Source organism: Triturus cristatus, chromosome 12 (assembly GCF_964204655.1).
Source record: "Triturus cristatus chromosome 12, aTriCri1.1, whole genome shotgun sequence".
Lineage (NCBI taxonomy): Eukaryota > Metazoa > Chordata > Amphibia > Caudata > Salamandridae > Triturus > Triturus cristatus.
In genome coordinates, this window is record NC_140595.1 from 547,826,093 (window position 1) to 547,843,588 (window position 17,496).

At 41.2% G+C, this 17,496-nt stretch overlaps 1 protein-coding gene across 1 annotated transcript in view; it reads right to left on the bottom strand.

Annotated features, from left to right (window-relative positions):
- The window catches only part of MMP2 (matrix metallopeptidase 2), a 181,736-nt gene that overhangs the window by 104,400 nt on the left and 59,840 nt on the right, over nt 1-17,496 (bottom strand). The window contains exons 4-5 of the mRNA XM_085636921.1: nt 12,210-12,338; nt 10,011-10,184 (exon numbers count right to left, since the gene is read on the bottom strand). Coding sequence (XP_085493047.1) covers nt 10,011-10,184; nt 12,210-12,338 — 303 coding nt within the window. The remainder of the gene's footprint in view (nt 1-10,010; nt 10,185-12,209; nt 12,339-17,496) is intronic.

The following is a 17,496-nucleotide window of genomic DNA, read 5'->3' on the forward strand; positions in this document are numbered from 1 at the left end:
CCATGGCACACCATACCCCCATTTAGCCCCCCCCCCACCACCCATACCAGCAGTGGGCCTAACGCAGCCGCTGCATCTCTTCATGCCCCTAAGCAGTGAATGTTGTTCACCTCAAGTCACTTCAGCTAAATGAATATACAAAACCCCCACTGCACTTGTTGCTTTATGTGTATTTGTTATTGTGAGTGTTAGCGTTTGGTAAATATTGTGTATTTCTGGGCAAATCACTTAAACTCTGTTTTGTGACACGTTAACATCTGTATCATCACCAAGGCTAAATTTGTACTGCTATTTTATCGGGCTCGATATATTTAGCCATGGGCGTATTTATTTAAAAAAAAAAAGAAAAGCACTGCGCTTTATATTTTATTACGGTTGCATTTATACTCAAGTTTTTTTTAAAACACAGGGGTCTTTTAGCTTCTGTTTGTTTTTAGTGGTCTCAAGTGTGCATGTTCTCTTTATTCTATAACACTGTTAATTGTACATTTTGTGTCTTTACACTATAAAACACTGTGCTTATATTATCATGGCTGCCCGCAATTCTGCTTATGTTGGTCCCTACGTAGCCCTAGTCCTCTATCACATGAGCAAACAAAACAATCCTGTTTTCACAATAGACAGATTGTCCCGAGCAACCAACACATATATGAAATAAGTGTGTCCAAGTCTACTTGCTTTCAGGTCGGTCCTGAAATCAAGAAGACTTGGACACACTTATTTCATATATGTGTTGGTTGCTCAGGACAATCTGTCTATTGTGCAAACTGGGTTTTCTCAGTTACTGTAAGAGCGCTGGTGGCCGCTCGCTTCCTTGGAGCACCACAATCTTTGATAACATGCAGTTACTGTGGGTAAACTTAAAAAGGTTTGTGCAAGTGGCCCTGCCACACTTTATTTTAAATAAACCTGTTTTCACGCTGCAACACCATTAATACAGCATGCCCCCTTTTATACAGCCACCCTCTCAATATCATATCATAATAATGCTGCAAGGTCAATAGGCACACATGCGCGCTCATCTCCATTACACCTGCCACGTCCCACCTTAGCACCCTTACTCTAGGCATGCTGCCATGCTGCCCATTTATCTCCATCACACCTAGGCTCATTTCATATCAACTTTTCAAAAACATGTCCATTATTCTAAAATGTTGAGAGTGTGTGGGCATGCCAATAGGTAATAACCTGCTGCATGGCTAAACACTTATAAGATCCCAAAGGCGATACCTATTGGCTATGCCAATGCTTGTGTTGACAGTCCCACCGCCATGAAAAAGCAGCTGGAAAGGGACTTTGTGGGCCCCAATCAGGGCTCCTGTAGGCCACTGTTAAGTGGCCATAGGGGTCACATGTAGTGCCTCCCACACATCCATGCACCATGTGCCAGGCACTACATGGTGCATGGCACATAGTGCCTAGATGAGCACAAATTGCCTGTTTGCACTACAGCTAGTACTGCAGCCCTTTTCCTGGGCCACAGAATAAGCTGCAGTATAAAAAGGCAGTTTATGACTGCCTACACAGTGATCTAATTGTTCTATGGTGGGTGGGACCGCCGAGTCCTTGGCAGCCTGTCTCATTCCATCTGCAATGGCGGTCGGTCACCGACCGCAATCGTAATTAGGCTCTTAATTCGTCTTTGCCCCTCTTCACCAAGAGCGGAAGAGAACTATTACCCATTTTTTTGGTTCAATGTTCTTGCTTCTCGTCAGCACCCCCGATCTTGCACTGATGTCTTACACCATCCTCCATATCATGTTTTACTCTCTTTATCTAACTTATTGTTGAGTGTGCTCAAATGTAGTTCGGAGAGAGACCTTTGGTTTTCTCCTAAATGTAGAACACACCTGTGTGAGGAAAGTGTAGCAGTGTATACAAATCATAAATAAATCATATTTGAGTATTCTTTCACTCTCTGCACACTTGCCTAAGCTTTTTGCCATTGAGAAACAGATTAATAGCCCTTTGCTCTCAAGGAAGACCTTTATCAAAGAAATAAGCACAGGGTTTTTTGGCCTGACTAAGGTCCGAATGTTCTAATGTAAAAATGCAACAGCATCTACAGAGTGTAAACATGACTTTTTGCTACTGACAGAGTCCAATTGAGCTCCCTCAGGCCATAATGCATTTCCCACTCTATTCCTCTGCTTCTCTTCAGATAGAGTTTGTGACTGCGCCAAATGAAGGGTAGCTGAAAAGATAAAGAATTTGTTCTGAGTTTGGGGAATAGTGTTGTGTTACATTTGTGCATCTGTAATCGTGCACTCAGGACTGGAGATAATGGTAATATAGGCATGTTTAACTTTTCCCTGCCTGCTATACAGTAAATCGTCAGAGTTATATCTAAGAGTAGTGTTCTGGTTGAGGGGACGTGGTGTTATGTGAGACAGGCATACATATAACAATGGCCACTAGAATTATGCGATTCTGCTGAGTTTTCTGCATAGTTATGGATTTGCTGCATTTGCCACATAATTAATCATCAGCTGCATATTTGCAAATTTTCACACAAAAAATTGTTTCTAGCTCACACGTGTCAAAAGCGACTAGAAACGTAGTGAGACATTTTGTTTTGCAGTGGAAGGCCCTTCGCAAAGGATGACTGATCAACTTTCCATTGTTTGACAATGTATCTGGTACTAATGAGGTGAAACTTTTGCTAAGACTGTGCTAACATGTGTAAAAATGACAAAATAATGAAGTAATACTATCACACTATATGGCTCGTTATGCCACATAATTTGTCTTTTTTTGCCACATAATTTAGTCAACACTGCCGCATAATTTGGTCCTCTACTATTGCCTAATTTCTATGGCCCTACATATAATTCAAAATGAGGGTAAATCCTTAAACTACAGCGAATCCTTTCTGTCTCAACCATTGACATTACTCTACAAGGGGGTAAAAAGGAAACTCAAAACTAGCTTACTATTATGCAACAAGCAATAAGTGCTCCTTTATTACTCCTGCCACAACAAACGCAAGGCTTTTATGCACTTATGATGCATAAATCTAGGTGTCTGTGTTATGTGGTGGAGGAGTATAATCTGTGATGAAAAGAAAAAGAGACAAAGTGAGTGAATGGGAGAAAAAACCTAATGAAGAGAGAGGGAAAGATGAAGAGAGATAGGAAAAGTGGTAGAGGGAAGGGGTCTACATGTATATATGTGTGTCTGTATGCATGCATGTATGCATGTATTAGGTTGTGTTTGTGTAGGGCATCCTAACCAAAAGGCAGGAGAGCCATGTACAGGCATGTTTGGCCTTTTCACTGAATGGGCTCTCGTAAGCACACTATTCGAGAACACTGTAAGAGATCACACTTAAATTAATTTTAATAACTAAGCTGGAGGTAACTCAGCTGGAGGTAAGTCGAAGAGCTGGGTTACTTTATAAGCACTTTGGTGAGTTATCTGGGCACAGGGCTGATTGCAGAACTAGGCACGTGTGTAAGAGGGTCTGGGAGACCCAAGGATTAACTGACAAGTGGGTTTGTGATGCACTGAAAAACACATCTAAAAAGTATTCTGGCATGAAAGAGCATAATGCATGCCATTAGTTGCTAAGGATGGATCTTTAAAAAAAAAAAAAAGTGAAATACACCAAAGAAAACAAAATCTGTACAATTAATTTCATACAAGATATCCAAAAAGTAAATGATTTTACACATTACAATATATTTCCGGCCAAGAGTTCCTCAACTCCATGAGTGAGCTATCTGTGCATGACTTTACTTGACAAAAGCATACAGAGCATATACATTCTTTCCTCTTAACGGAATAGCTCTAAATTATTGCACTCCTCCAAACAATAAACAACTATATAAACTTCCCTATCCAACAAGCCCTGCCCATCAGAACCTTTAACCGACCATAAATTGGGCCCACAGTTCCTTAAAGCTTATAATTCCTCCACATCGACTGTCGTGCAGTGACGCTTCCTCTCTTACTAGCTTCATTTTCCCAATCCACTCTCCAATAGAAGGGATTCATTGTGATTTCTACCTTTGCAGCAGCAGCAGGGCTCTGGCCCCCAACATTGAAACCTTATATACATTTTTGGTATCTAGAGGCCCGTTTCAATGTGGGGTCATAACCTAATAGCACCGACGAGGCACTAGGTACAAACTGTATTTGCAGAGCCCGCTCCAGATACTGAAAACTGTGTATGAAAAATCTTGAAGAGCTACACAGTGCCAGATTACGTGAGACCGCGACTACTGTAGATTCACATCTGAAACGTTGGCCCAACAATCCTGGGTTAATCTCATGAAGGAATTGTGGACAACCACATTGCATAAAACTGCTTTCTCCGCCAATTAGGTCCTTTAAACACCGTAAAATTAAATGTATTAATTTTACCCCAAACTTCCCTTGACAATACAAATCCTTCATGGTTTTCACACTTACTTACAGCTTTACTTAGTGCAAGAAATTTTTCCAACCATCTAGTCGCTTTGGGATTGAGGTTTCGATTAGACTGACAACCAAATTTTTGCCCTTTGATACAGAATTTATATCAATAATTTTTAATCTTAGAAGTAATATACTGTAGGAGCACTGCAGCCGATAGTTTTTCCCTATGCGTACTTTTATTTCGAGCCAGGTTTTCCAGCTATACTCAGCAATAAAGTCTGTCAATTTAGAGAAACCCTTTGCCCTCCATTGGGATACAGTGCCTTGCTCAATCCTTACACCAGACACCATATTGGACAGACGTTTTGCAGCATTAATATAGGGTATCGAATAATGCGTATAAAAGTACATCTTTTAAAAAAACAATGTAGAGTCTTCTATTTAACTTTCTTGGGAGATTTATTCAATCTTAAAATATCAAATATATTATATTCTTTTAAAATCAAATTCGTCAGGTCATTCATAAAAACTACATATGATTCAGGTATCATACGAAATCTGAGCGTATATTGTGCAAAATAAGCATAATAATATTCTCTCAAATTAGGAGAGGCCACCCCACTTTCTGCACACCTGTATATAAAGTGCTAAGTGATAATCTGGTACTTTTATCCAACCAAATAAAAGATGAAAAAAATAGATTCTATTTCCTTAGAAAACAAAATGCTACATTCATTGCAAAGGGTAAGGGTGAAAAGAAAAAAATTAAACCAGGGAAGAATCGCCAATTTTATCAATGTCACCCTCAACAATAGGATAAGAGGAAGCGATTTCCATCCCGCTAACAATGCTTTAACTTTAAGTAACAGTGGGTAGTAATTTAACTTGTATAGAACTTCAAACTTACTTGCATATCTACCCCCAAGTAGCACTAAGGGTGATTGTGAATACAAAGCAGTACAAAAGGGGGTGGTGATGGACGGAGCATCAGAACCAATCAAACACTCACACCCAGTCAACAGATCTGGGTTTGATCCATCACCATTCTTTAGCCCACTCTGCCACCCCAGTTCAGACATGGCCATATGCAAATCAGTCTGACCCTGTGCCTCATGGGAACAGTCCAGCCCAAACTGCCAAGCCATGCCTTCCCTGGACCAGAAACAAGCTTCCTAGGACCGGTTTCTGGCATTTCAGCCGTCTTCAGCCAGGCTTGCTTGAATCCAGTGGCAAAGTGAGCAAGGGACTCACGTCTGAGCATACCCTGCCAACTTATGGCGAACAAAGCAGTACAAAAGGGGGTGATGATGGACGGAGCATCAGAACCAATCAAACACTCACACCCAGTCAACAGATCTGGGTTTGATCCATCACCATTCTTTAGCCCACTCTGCCACCCCAGTTCAGACATCGCCATATGCAAATCAGTCTGACCCTGTGCCTCATGGGAACAGTCCAGCCCAAACTGCCAAGCCATGCCTTCCCTGGACCAGAAACAAGCTTCCTAGGACCGGTTTCTGGCTGATATGCAAAAATGTGAATGGCACAAAAACAGACCACTGGATGAAGAGGGGTGGTTGAAAGCTCCTATAAGTAGACGTATTATTATACATATAATTGTAGCCAATTCAAAAGGTCATGGTGAACACCAGATCCAAATATTTCTGAAAAGTATGCAAGATGTTGCCGATCTTACGCAAACATTTTTAGTCAGTTTCCTCTCTAAGAAGGAGCTATGGACACTCCTAATCTGTGCCATGGCTTGATAGACGAACTACAAATTCATAAGATGCATTCTGTCAGGGTTCCAAAGAGCAGCAAATGGAGCCTGGCATTACCTCTGAAGGCCAGATCAGAATTTCTGTTTGACTTACGTTATTTCATTTCCTTGCTAGTAAGTTAAGGCAGTTCTTGCTTCAAACACCTTTTGCCACCATAGTAGGAAGACAGGATTCTAGAGGTGCTAATGAATGTCAAGAACCTTTGTGGAAATTTGTTGTTTGCTGTTTTGTTGTGGTAGTGGTAATGTCTCTTGTTTAATGTGGTGCTGTGTCTTTGTGTTGCAGTTGCGTTTCATTTTCTTTTGGTAGTTTTGTTGTGTTATGCCTTAGTATGTTTTTATTGTGTTATGTTGCTTTGTATATATTATAATATATATATTGTATGTATTGTATGTATATATTATTGTTTTATGTTCAGTTGCTAACTATCTAAACAATCTACTCCATGCTTGACAATAGGATTTTAGACAACCAGAAGTAATGATCTTGATTAAGAAAATCTCGGGCAAGATCTCCTCAGCTGACCTAATGAGAGTCACAAACGAAGGCTTAATGAGGTCATGTGAGCAGTCCTGATCCTTGCCTTTTGCATCACTTACTACACAGTAGACAATAAGTACAAGTCCCTCCTTGAGCAACTGAAAAATTGACTCAAGAATGACCTTGTACATTTACTTGTTCTCTCTAACCAGCCAGCATAATCAAATTAGCTATATCGAATGTCCAATTGCCACAAATTGGAGGATTTTTTACTATTTAATCATGTTAAAAATTTATGAATAGGCCACAAGCTGAATGAGCAATTTCCCTTGCCTATGTAATCTGAGAAAAGCACCTTGTCATTGCAAGACTCATTGGACAGACACAGGGATATAAAGTGGCCACAAGAAGATATGTCTGAGCTTAATACACTGAAAAGTGTATTACTAAAAATAACTTAAAAGTGCGAGTCTGGTCCTGAAAAAAACCAAAACACATGGCCCCTCTTATTAAGTAGGTCATTTTTTTCTGTTTATGGTGAACAGAAAAAAAGGACCTCCGACATCCACTCTAAATAGGAGATTTGAAACCCTTACTTCGACGACCCAATTCCTTCCGGTTGTCAGAGTAAGTTTTCCGATAGCGGAGCCAGTAGGGCCACTGCTGTCAGAAAAGTGAGAGTCTGCCTGACTCTTAATTGAGGGGGCAGACCAAAGGTTTGGCAGATGCCAAACTCTAAATCAGGCCTTAGTCTGACCCTTAATCTCCAGCTACTCCTAGATTATTGTCTGTGAGAAAATCCCTGAATTTCTACTTTTGTCAGTGTCCCTTGCAAAACAGATACTAAAATAAGGGATCAACATTTATGTTACAACGCATTCCGTAGCAACGCATGCCTTTACCACGCATGTGTTACAACCCGCATGCCTTTACCACGGATAACTTTTACCACGAATATGCCTTTACCACACATACCTTTACAACAAATGTTGTTGTGAATGCATGAATGTTAAAGGCATATTTGTAGTAAAGGTGACACCTGCCCTAAGTCCTAAAACCAGTCTCTTGTGCCCCCACTGCCCCAGGCCTTTTAAAAAAAATACCCCTCCCCTGAGCTCTAGAAGCAGACTATCCCCACCCGCCCCTCAGCCCTTCTAAAAACTATCCCTCCCCTGACCTGAACCCTAAATGCTGACCCCTACGTGACCTCCCCTGGCCCCAGCCCTTCTAGAACCTACTCTTCCCCTACCCTAAGCCCTAAATGCGGACCCCTGTGCACCCCCTCGTCCCCAGTCATTCTAAAAACAACCTTTGCCTTAAACCCTAAAAGCAGTCCCCTGCACGACTCCCCCATTCAAAAATGTAAATACATTTGTAAAATCCTAACCTTCTGCCACAGGATCAGTCCCCTTTACCTCGCCACAACGTCAACTCCTCTCCATCACTTCTGAGGCTCGGCGCACGTCGTAAAGGGGAAGTAGAAAGGTCTTTTTATTTCCTCTAACAACACCGAAAGCCTCCACACAAATACTTGTACCATACATACCTTTACAAAGAATTGCATTGTAAAGGCTATGCGTGGTAACAGTGCACACCCTTGCCACACATATACCTTTACCATACATATCTTTACAACGTAATTTGTTGTAAAGGCATGCGTGGTAAAGGCTATGCGTGGTAACGGTGTATGCATTGTAATGCATGCGTGGTAAAGGCTATGCGTGGAAACAGCCACGTTGTAATGGCTGTTTGCCATACCCTTCCCACAAGGCTTTGCTCAATTCACTTTTCATGTTAGTTTTGTATAAAATAATGGTCTGATTGTAAAACCTACTTTAACCAATTACAAACTGAATATACATTAAAGAAGAGGCAGCTGTCTGAATGTAAGTGGCACATGTACAAATATAATTCCGCCTGGTCTCAAATGTTTTAAAATGTCCCTTTTCAGACAAGTACAGGAATATTTGCCTCATGTTGGTATTAGTCCCATTAAAACAATAGTCTTCCAGAGACACATAATATTGCAAGGGCAAAGTGAATGCCATTCTTCCCAGATGGCACATATCCAAATTGGTAAACACAACTGGCCACAATCCTCAAATATTATTACCCAATATGAGATACATACAAACATATAATGCATACGTAATAGCATATTAACTACACCAACACTACTGATCATTCAGCTCAGCAGGTGTGGGTCCTCCACTAGGGCGGAGGAGCGTCGCCCCACTGCTTTCTCTCAGTGCGAGAATCAGAAACATAAAATGGTAATAACTGCCCACTCCTGAGCGCACATCACTGGTTTGGTCGGCCCTCTGGGGCCTCCCAAACCAGTCATGTGCACTCTGCCCCTTCTCCATGCAGGCTGAAATGCAGCCTACATGGAGAAAATGGCCTCCCCGTAAGCCCCTGGTTGGGTGCGTCCCTTGCAAATCACAACGGTACCATTGCAATGTTGTAATTGGATTAGGGGCAGGGAGGGAGGCTGCCTGCTTCCTGTTCCTATATGACAACAATGGGGCAACCCTGTGTCCCTCAGAACCTAGGTATGTATATAATGAGCTACAATGGTTCTGTCGGGGAGAACCCAATTGATTTGAGGAAGATAAAATTTAAAATAAACCCAACAAATTGCTTGATACCTATTAACTAATCATAACAAGTGTGGCATTAACATTGGTTAAATCATGGAAATAACGTTGGAATGTATATCAAAAGACATTGGAGCATAGATTAAAGCAAAACACCTACTAGTATATGCTTGCAAAAGAATCTTCTTTTATACCAATTGAAGTTTTAAGTCAATATTTTAAAAAATTAGAGGGCTGTCAATACAAAAAATACTGACACAAGTGACATGTGGTAAGGTGACATTAAGTGCTCAGTGATGGTGGTGCAGTGCATATATACAACGTGATATTATATACAATTCCTGTTCCTAGCAGGAGCAGATGCCGTGCAAGACTGGCGCAGAGAAAACGCGGGACACGGCTGGCGGACAGGTACATTTTTTATTTATTTGTAAGTTAAACCCCCCCTCCCCCCGCGGACCCCCCCCTTCCCACCCACGATTAATGCCGGCCGCGACTGTAGCTCAGATAGTCTGAAATCAAACTCCAAGCCATAATGTAAGCCTCAAAAACATGTTGGGAAGCAACCAAACTCCGACAGTGTTGTGAGGCCTTAAAAAGAACAGAACACACAGTACTCAAGTCTTTATAACAAAAAGTAAGATAACAGCTTCAAATAACATCATGGGAATGACTAAATGATCTCTTTGTGGCAGCAAAACATCTAAACTCGAATGTAGCAAATATATTTCCTGAAATAATAGAGCATATAAAGATGAATGTTTTTTAAAGAGTGACAGAATGTCAGACTTACATTCATGTGGACAGAATCCATATTTTCCATCTTCATCAAAGTTATATGTGGTTGAGCACCACAGGAAGCCGTCACTGCGCCCTGAATCAGTGCAACTATTGTATTCTTTGTCTCCAAACAGGAATGGAAATTTGCAGAATTCCCCATCTGCATTTCCGAATTTTACCTTGACAACTGTAAACAAAAGAAGATAGCAAATATACCATCTGTTTAAAATACTATTCAGTAAAGAAGGACTACAGTAAATCGTACACAAGTCAGAAATATACATAGACAGTAAACAAGGACATCTAAGTTGCGATGCACTCCCTTTTTCTTTACATATTATTTGAATTATCTGCATAATCACAATGGAAACGTTAGAGAAGACATTACAGTCTATTACACAATAGAGCAGAATGCTCTCCTCTGATTATCAGTCATGTTGGCACAAAAGCTGGTGTAGTGCAGTCTCTTTCATGCAATGATGCACCTGTGCAGCATATATTCCTACTAGTAGCAATTGCTAATCAGAAGTTACCTACATTCAGAATATATTTTATAAAGAGAATGAATGATGTAGGACTGAATAGTAGGAACAGGAAAGAGCTGACTAACGCTTTAGAAAGTAACACTTGCATATCTTTTAACATGCGGTACTGCTTTTTCTCCAGCCCTCTTCAGTCTGGCCATTTCTTTATACTGATTTGGAGAATTTAACCTGGATCAATTTCCAGTGAGAATAAACATTCCCTAATAGAGATTTTTAAGATCTGATATTGTGGCAGGGATTCTACTCAGGAACAGAACTATTCTTGGGACCATAGAACATCAGTATGCAGGGGACTGAGTCACTATAACAACTCAGTATCCATAAGTCCGACTAGCTATTGTGCCTCACTGGCCCTCTTAAACTTTCCAGAGAGACACCCCAGAACACAACACTCTTGACTTCACAGGGATAGTAGAAACATTACACACCCTTTCGGTCTCTCACGTGTTTTTGTCCAAAATAAGATCAAAAACTGACACAAAGGAATTTATTATTGTTTTTTTAGCTCTGGGAGCTTAAACTAATCCACAAATGTAAGTTAACACACATAGTACTCATTTTTCACAAAATATGACCATGTGCTTCAATCTCTTTCTTCTATATTATTGGTTGCAACATTTTCAAGAATCATTGCAATCACAAGCAAAAGTGGTATCTAGTAATTGTGGGACCTTCTCCGGCGTCACTTTGTGTTTTTTTAAAATTTGTTTTGCTCTCTGTTTCCTATCTCTAGTCCTTTGTCTCTTGAAGAAGCATTGTATGGGAATAAAATAAAATGTTCTACTCCTCTGGACTACAGCAATTGAAGGTGTTCGTAAGAATGGATCTCATGTACAAGCATCTCATGGCCTCAACTTAAATTACCACAAGCAATTAATAACCACAACTTAAAACAATATGTTAAAAAAATAACTCTGTTCAGCCAGTGGTACATGGTTATGCACAAAGAAAGTTGTAACTTTATAATTTCTAGGTTTAAACCTATGATTAGAAAACCCTAGGTCAACGCATCTATATATATTAGAATCACACAATTCTTTGTGTGCTCCTAATTATAAAGAGTTGGACATTCTTCCGGCAGTAAATCTGCTAACTAAGATGCATATGTACCATAAGTTTTTTTTTAATTCTTCACCCGAAGGGTAACCCTTCCCCTATATGTAGAATAAACCCTCAATTTGTACACTTCAGGTTTTGCTTATGAAGGTAAGCGTGCAAACCATATAGAAGGGTATGTGAACGATTGGGAAGTGTTGTGACCGCCCATAAAGGTCAGACTTTGTCACAATCAGCCCCATCATCCATAGGCCACCAACTCACTATTCCAGAACACCAATTTTGCCAGATTTTGCAGTCATAAATTCCATTTGGAGGCATAGATGTCTGTATGTCTTTTTGCTCCACCGAATGCACATTTGTGAATCTCATCCTGTTGTTTAGACTGGCACTAGGATGGAAGCAATTGTTCTCAGAGTGTAAGACTATGGTAATTCACAAATGTTCTGAAAAAACGAAACCACAGATAATGCCCTGTAAAACTTAAATCTATAAAATTTTCAGCCATCTGATTTGTGATTTAAAATTAAATCTTCCTATTCACAATTTAAAATCTTTCATACACAGCATCAAATAGAGAGGGCGAGATATTGGTATCAATATTTACCAACCTTGACCCTCCCCCAATGTCCAGTGTTCGTCATCATCGAAATGGGAGTCCCCTCCAATTCCTTGACCGGGAGCAAAGGCATGAGCCAAAAGTCCATCCTTACCATCGAATGGATATCCATCACCATGTTCTGAAAACAAATTAATTTCAAAGGAGCAAGAGTTCAGTAATAGTTTAACAAAGCAAGGCACTAGAAAGGAAATCATATAGAAGACAAAGCCAAATGAATGCTGAGCACATATCTGTTGTCTGTCCATGAATTTGTGTCTAAATCACAAATTAGAAAACAGGCAAGAACCACTATGGACTGTTATATGTTGTTAAAGCAAGTGTGATGCAAAGTGGCCTTCTTCACAGCACATATTGCCCCATTCACAAACCAGCTTTGGCATATTGTACATCACAGATAAGGATTTCCAGGACTATCTAAAACCTCTGATAACACAGCTACTTAAAATTTGAAAAGTGAAAATAACTATGTATGTGCAAGGTGACCACAACATCAAGCGATTGCCCAAGCATAGTCTCTGCTGTAAAGGAATATTCTTAGACAGAGTAGAATTGGTGTCTGGATATTTTAAATCATGCTATACTGATACTACCAAAGTGTGCTAGCTAAAGTCCAATTACTTGTGAGCTTGAGGAAAGTCCAGTCAATGCTCTTCTTTCAGCTATAGTTGATGAGCGCTTGTTAGCTCCGTCCAAATTTCTTTAATTAATTTAACATATTTCTTAGTCTTGCTCTGTTAGATGCTCTTTTCTAATCTTTCTGCAAACTCCAATTCCATGATTGCTGTTGGCTTTTCGGAGTAGTCCCCTGTTGTTTGTCCTGCAACTCACCACTTAGACTACCCTGTATACATATGTTACTATGGAAAGTCTGACTTTCAAAATCATCTTAACATAATTAGTCTTGCTGTTATTCTAGAACACAGAAATTAACCTATAGACCTATGGCTTTTGACAATCAAATGTACTTCCTCAATATTATCCCATGAACCTATGAAATTTGCAAATCTGCTTCAAACCAGTAGTCTAAGCTTTTCAAGTTATCAAATGTACTTGTAGCCATTTTGTCAAAGTGGTTCGTGCATTCATCTGTGTGTATGCATGTGGGGGAGAGCTGTGAGGGATTGCAAATGTTAATTCAAGGTGTCCATGGCCTCTTGTGCCTCCAAAATGCTATAATTCTATTAAACATCGATGTCAATAAGAGCACCTTAACAATGACGATTGTTGACTATGATGTGGACCTTTTAGACACTTTTAAACATGAATCGTACAGTATTAAGTTCTTTTTTTCTTTGTGCAAAAAAGACCACATATTTGAATGACTTCCAGTTCCATAAGTGTGGAAATAGAGTCCTGTGCTATTAAAGAATCCTTGACCTGACATCCCTCACCTTAGAAGAAGTACTTTAAATGTTCAACTAAAAACATATCTTTTACAGTTATGCATTGATGTTAAGCCCCAAGCAACTAAAATGTGTATCAATTCCCATTTGGGTGACACTGAGCAAGTATGTACTATGAGACCTTAGCTGTGGGTACTGGGCAGTTTGCCACTCATGCCACAAATTGGAGTTTCAGTTTATTTAATCCTGAGTAAACTGAATCATTCATCCAGAGTCTTTCTCTAACTTGCCTCAGTCCTTACTCTTTAAGGCATACTCACACCATGTAGATAGGCACCTTGTTAACCTGCCTTAAACAATTGTGTTTAAGTCTTTTTTCTCTTTATAGTCTGGATCAGCCCTGCACCTGACACTGCTGCTGCATTGTATCCAGCAGCATCCCCTAAAGGACAGTAAGCCAATTCATAGGGAAAGGAGGACTCACAAGAACTGTGATGGGATAATAGACATTACCAGGTACTAAGTTAAATCGTCTTACCTTTATAGCAATGCTACTTCTCACCATCCTTGATCTATGAGGATATACTTAGGCAGAAACCAGTATTTTAGTTTGCAGCCTCTCACCATTACAAGCATAAATATGGCCTCTCCAAGCTCTTTTGAATAACCAATACTAAACTGAAAAGATACCAGCAGGAAGGTTTGAGCCAAACATGGGCAAACATATCCTAGGTAGGAACCTTTATGAATATCATACTAACTTCACAGCTTTAACCTTGGAGAAGGGCACCTTTATGTGCTAATTCCCAGGGGTACAGTTTATGAACTGTACAACAACTCCTGTATCCACGCATCAGGTCATCAAAACATGGTACATGTGGAGGTGGGAGAATCCTTGGACTGGCCAGTTCAATTCAAGGGACATGGAATTACCCCATGGGAGGACCTGATGAGGAGAATGTTTGTCTTTTCGGATGAAGGGCTCCTCCTCTCAAGAGAGAGCGTAGAGCTCACCCTCTGGGCTGGTTAGCCCCCCTACTTCTGATTTTCTGCCCCCTCTACTCCTCTGCGAGCTATAGTTGAACCAGTTGGGATGACTTTGAATTGCTCTCCGGCCCGCCTGTGGAGTCTATTCCTCATGTCTATCTCAGTTAGCTTCCCCCAAAAAATATTTGCTTTCTCTTTCTCCCCAGCCTTGCCTCTTGTATAATGCAACGGCTGGGATAATACAGCAATCTAAGCTAAAAGTTCTGTATAAAAGGAGATAGTATAGATTTTAGTCAGTAGGGTGGGCCAAAGACCCCCTATCAATTAAGGAAGGGAAGAGGGTAAATAACAAATAGCATCTAGGCCAACAAGAGATGTAGGATAAATCTAGCATGCTGAAGGAACTATGATAACACTCCGTGGTTATTCATTTATTGTGGTTTAGCTTAGCGATGTTAGGCTATCTTCCATTTTTAGGTCTCGCCTGACCCAGCGCATGCGCTGGTCTGGCGAGACTTTTTCAGAGGGCTCCAAAAAGTGCTACCAGGCCAGCCTAGAGCTACAGTGCATGGGCGCGGGCGCGCGCGCCGCGCTTGACATGATTACTTTAACTTTCGTCCGCCCGGCCGCTTTGATGTTTGATCGCGATCGCGATCACTTTCGCGGCTGCATGTCCGCAATTCTTTACCTGAAAAAAACAGTTTTCTATTTGAAGAAAATACTTTGCAGCCTTTTTCACTCTAAGTGTGCAAGTGCAGATTTTCTGTTATGCCCACGTCCACACTCAAAGTTTGAGCTGAAGGCATATGCTAAGATACCATGCCTCTTGCGTTTGTGAATCACAGAAATATAGTAAAGCAAGACAAACCAACTCATTTTGTGTGAACAACCTACCCAGTATTTAATTGGTTCTAATCGGGTTACAGCTCTTTGGTCCAAAGCATGCTAACACATACACTTACGACATGCATGGACACAGACCCCCACATTCTGTGAACAAAAACACACATGAAGACGCACCCACACACATGCATGCACTTACAAACAAACACACACACATCTGAGCAAGAGGAAAGAATAAATAACTGGAATTAACATGGCCTGCCACTTTAAGAGCACACCCCCTTAAAGTCGAGACTTGTCAAGAAACATGACTCCCGCTCTCCAAAGAAATAACCCAGCTCGGTTAGACATCATCGGTCCCTGCATTTTGTCCTGTGGCCGAGGCAATGTCAGAGTGCTATCTCTGTTGTGAGTGGGTCCCAGCACCTTAGCAGCAGCACACCGATCGGTATTAGGGCAGTAATGCGTGCCGACACCCTCTTTATATTTGCATAAATGTTCACTGGCTTCTCCCCCTCTCGCCTCCCCCCCCCCATCCTATGACTACCTACCTGTGCCCCTCTAGCATCTCCCGGCAGGGGCTCATTCATCACTGAAAAGGCCTTGGCAGCAGATCTTTTAGTGGGATAAAAAATGTGGGGGGTCTCTGAAGGGGGAATTGCCATGTGAATGAGGGCGTGGCTTGAAAACGTAAACAATATTTCTGTGATTCTCAAAGTGTGCCACTTGACTGGTACTTTGGTGCACCTCCAAGCTTCCTGTTATTGCCTCCTGATTAATAACTGAAACACACCTATCTAGGATTATCGGCTGTGCCAATAATCGTTAGCTATTTGAGATAAATAAGTAACAACAATGATTTTGTTGTAAATAGTTCATATTGAAAATGTTTTGAATCTGTAATTTGAGACTGTGAATTAAACATTACTGAGGTCTATGGAAGGGCCAGTGCTCTTCAGAGTGTCTCAGTCACTCCTGTTATGTTCACTCCATGTTAGACATGTATGCCCTTTTAGCACTGGTGGCACCCTGTGCAACAATGTTTGTTGGCACCCCCCCAACGACCATCTTTGCTACTGATTCTTTCACTACCACCCTTTAAAAGTGCACCTCGTATCTCCATATCTACTCACTCACTGGGATGCATTTATTTAGGTGTATAGTGCCACTCATACCAGTGTAGGGTGTCAGTGCACTTTAAATCACACACAAACAATCACACACACATTACACAGAGATAATCAATCACACATGTGTAAATCAGTGTATAGGATTGTTACATAACACAGAGGAATAAAAGGTGTATGGGTCACATGTCATTCATACTGGTGGACAGTATAGTTTAAAAGTGCTTGAGAGTTCCATCACGCGCAAGGTTGAAGTATGTCGTCATCGTTTCCCATCGGCCCTCCTACAGCCCATCATAGCATAAACCGGTGAGTCCTGAACCAGTCACTCCTCCGAGTAACATAAAGCCACAACCAATATACAGGTCAGAGCCCTCGACCTCCGCAGGGGTAAAGTTGGGCTTCCTGCATGAGGAGGAATGACGGTCGCACCAGGCAGCAGACTCGCGGTCTGTTAATTGCCCTACATGATGAGGCACAGTATATAGCAGGTTGCCGAGTCAATCAGGTGGTCCTTAGATTCAGGGGCATCAGCTATGCTGGTGCTCCTGGATCTATCCGCTGCTTTTGATACGGTAGATCATAGCAGACTGCTGATTTGACTTAAGGACATCGGCCTTGGAGATAAAGCTCTTAACTGGCTACACTCCTACCTCACAGATCGGTCCCAGAAAGTGGCTCTGGGCCCCTTCTCTTCTGAACCTAAAGGCCTCTGGTGTGGTGTCCCACAAGGGTCGGCACTCAGCCCTCTGCTGTTCAATGTCTATCTGGCCCCGCTTTTCACCTTGATTGCTAAATGGGGGGTCAAGGCAATATCATACGCGGATGACACTCAATTGGTCTTCCCCTATACAGACACGTCAGAGGCAGCTTTTAGTGAAATCAGGGGCTGTCTTCGAGACGTGGCCAAATGGATGAACACTAATAAACTCAAAATGAATGTGAGCAAAACAGAGGTGTTATTCTTTGGAAATCT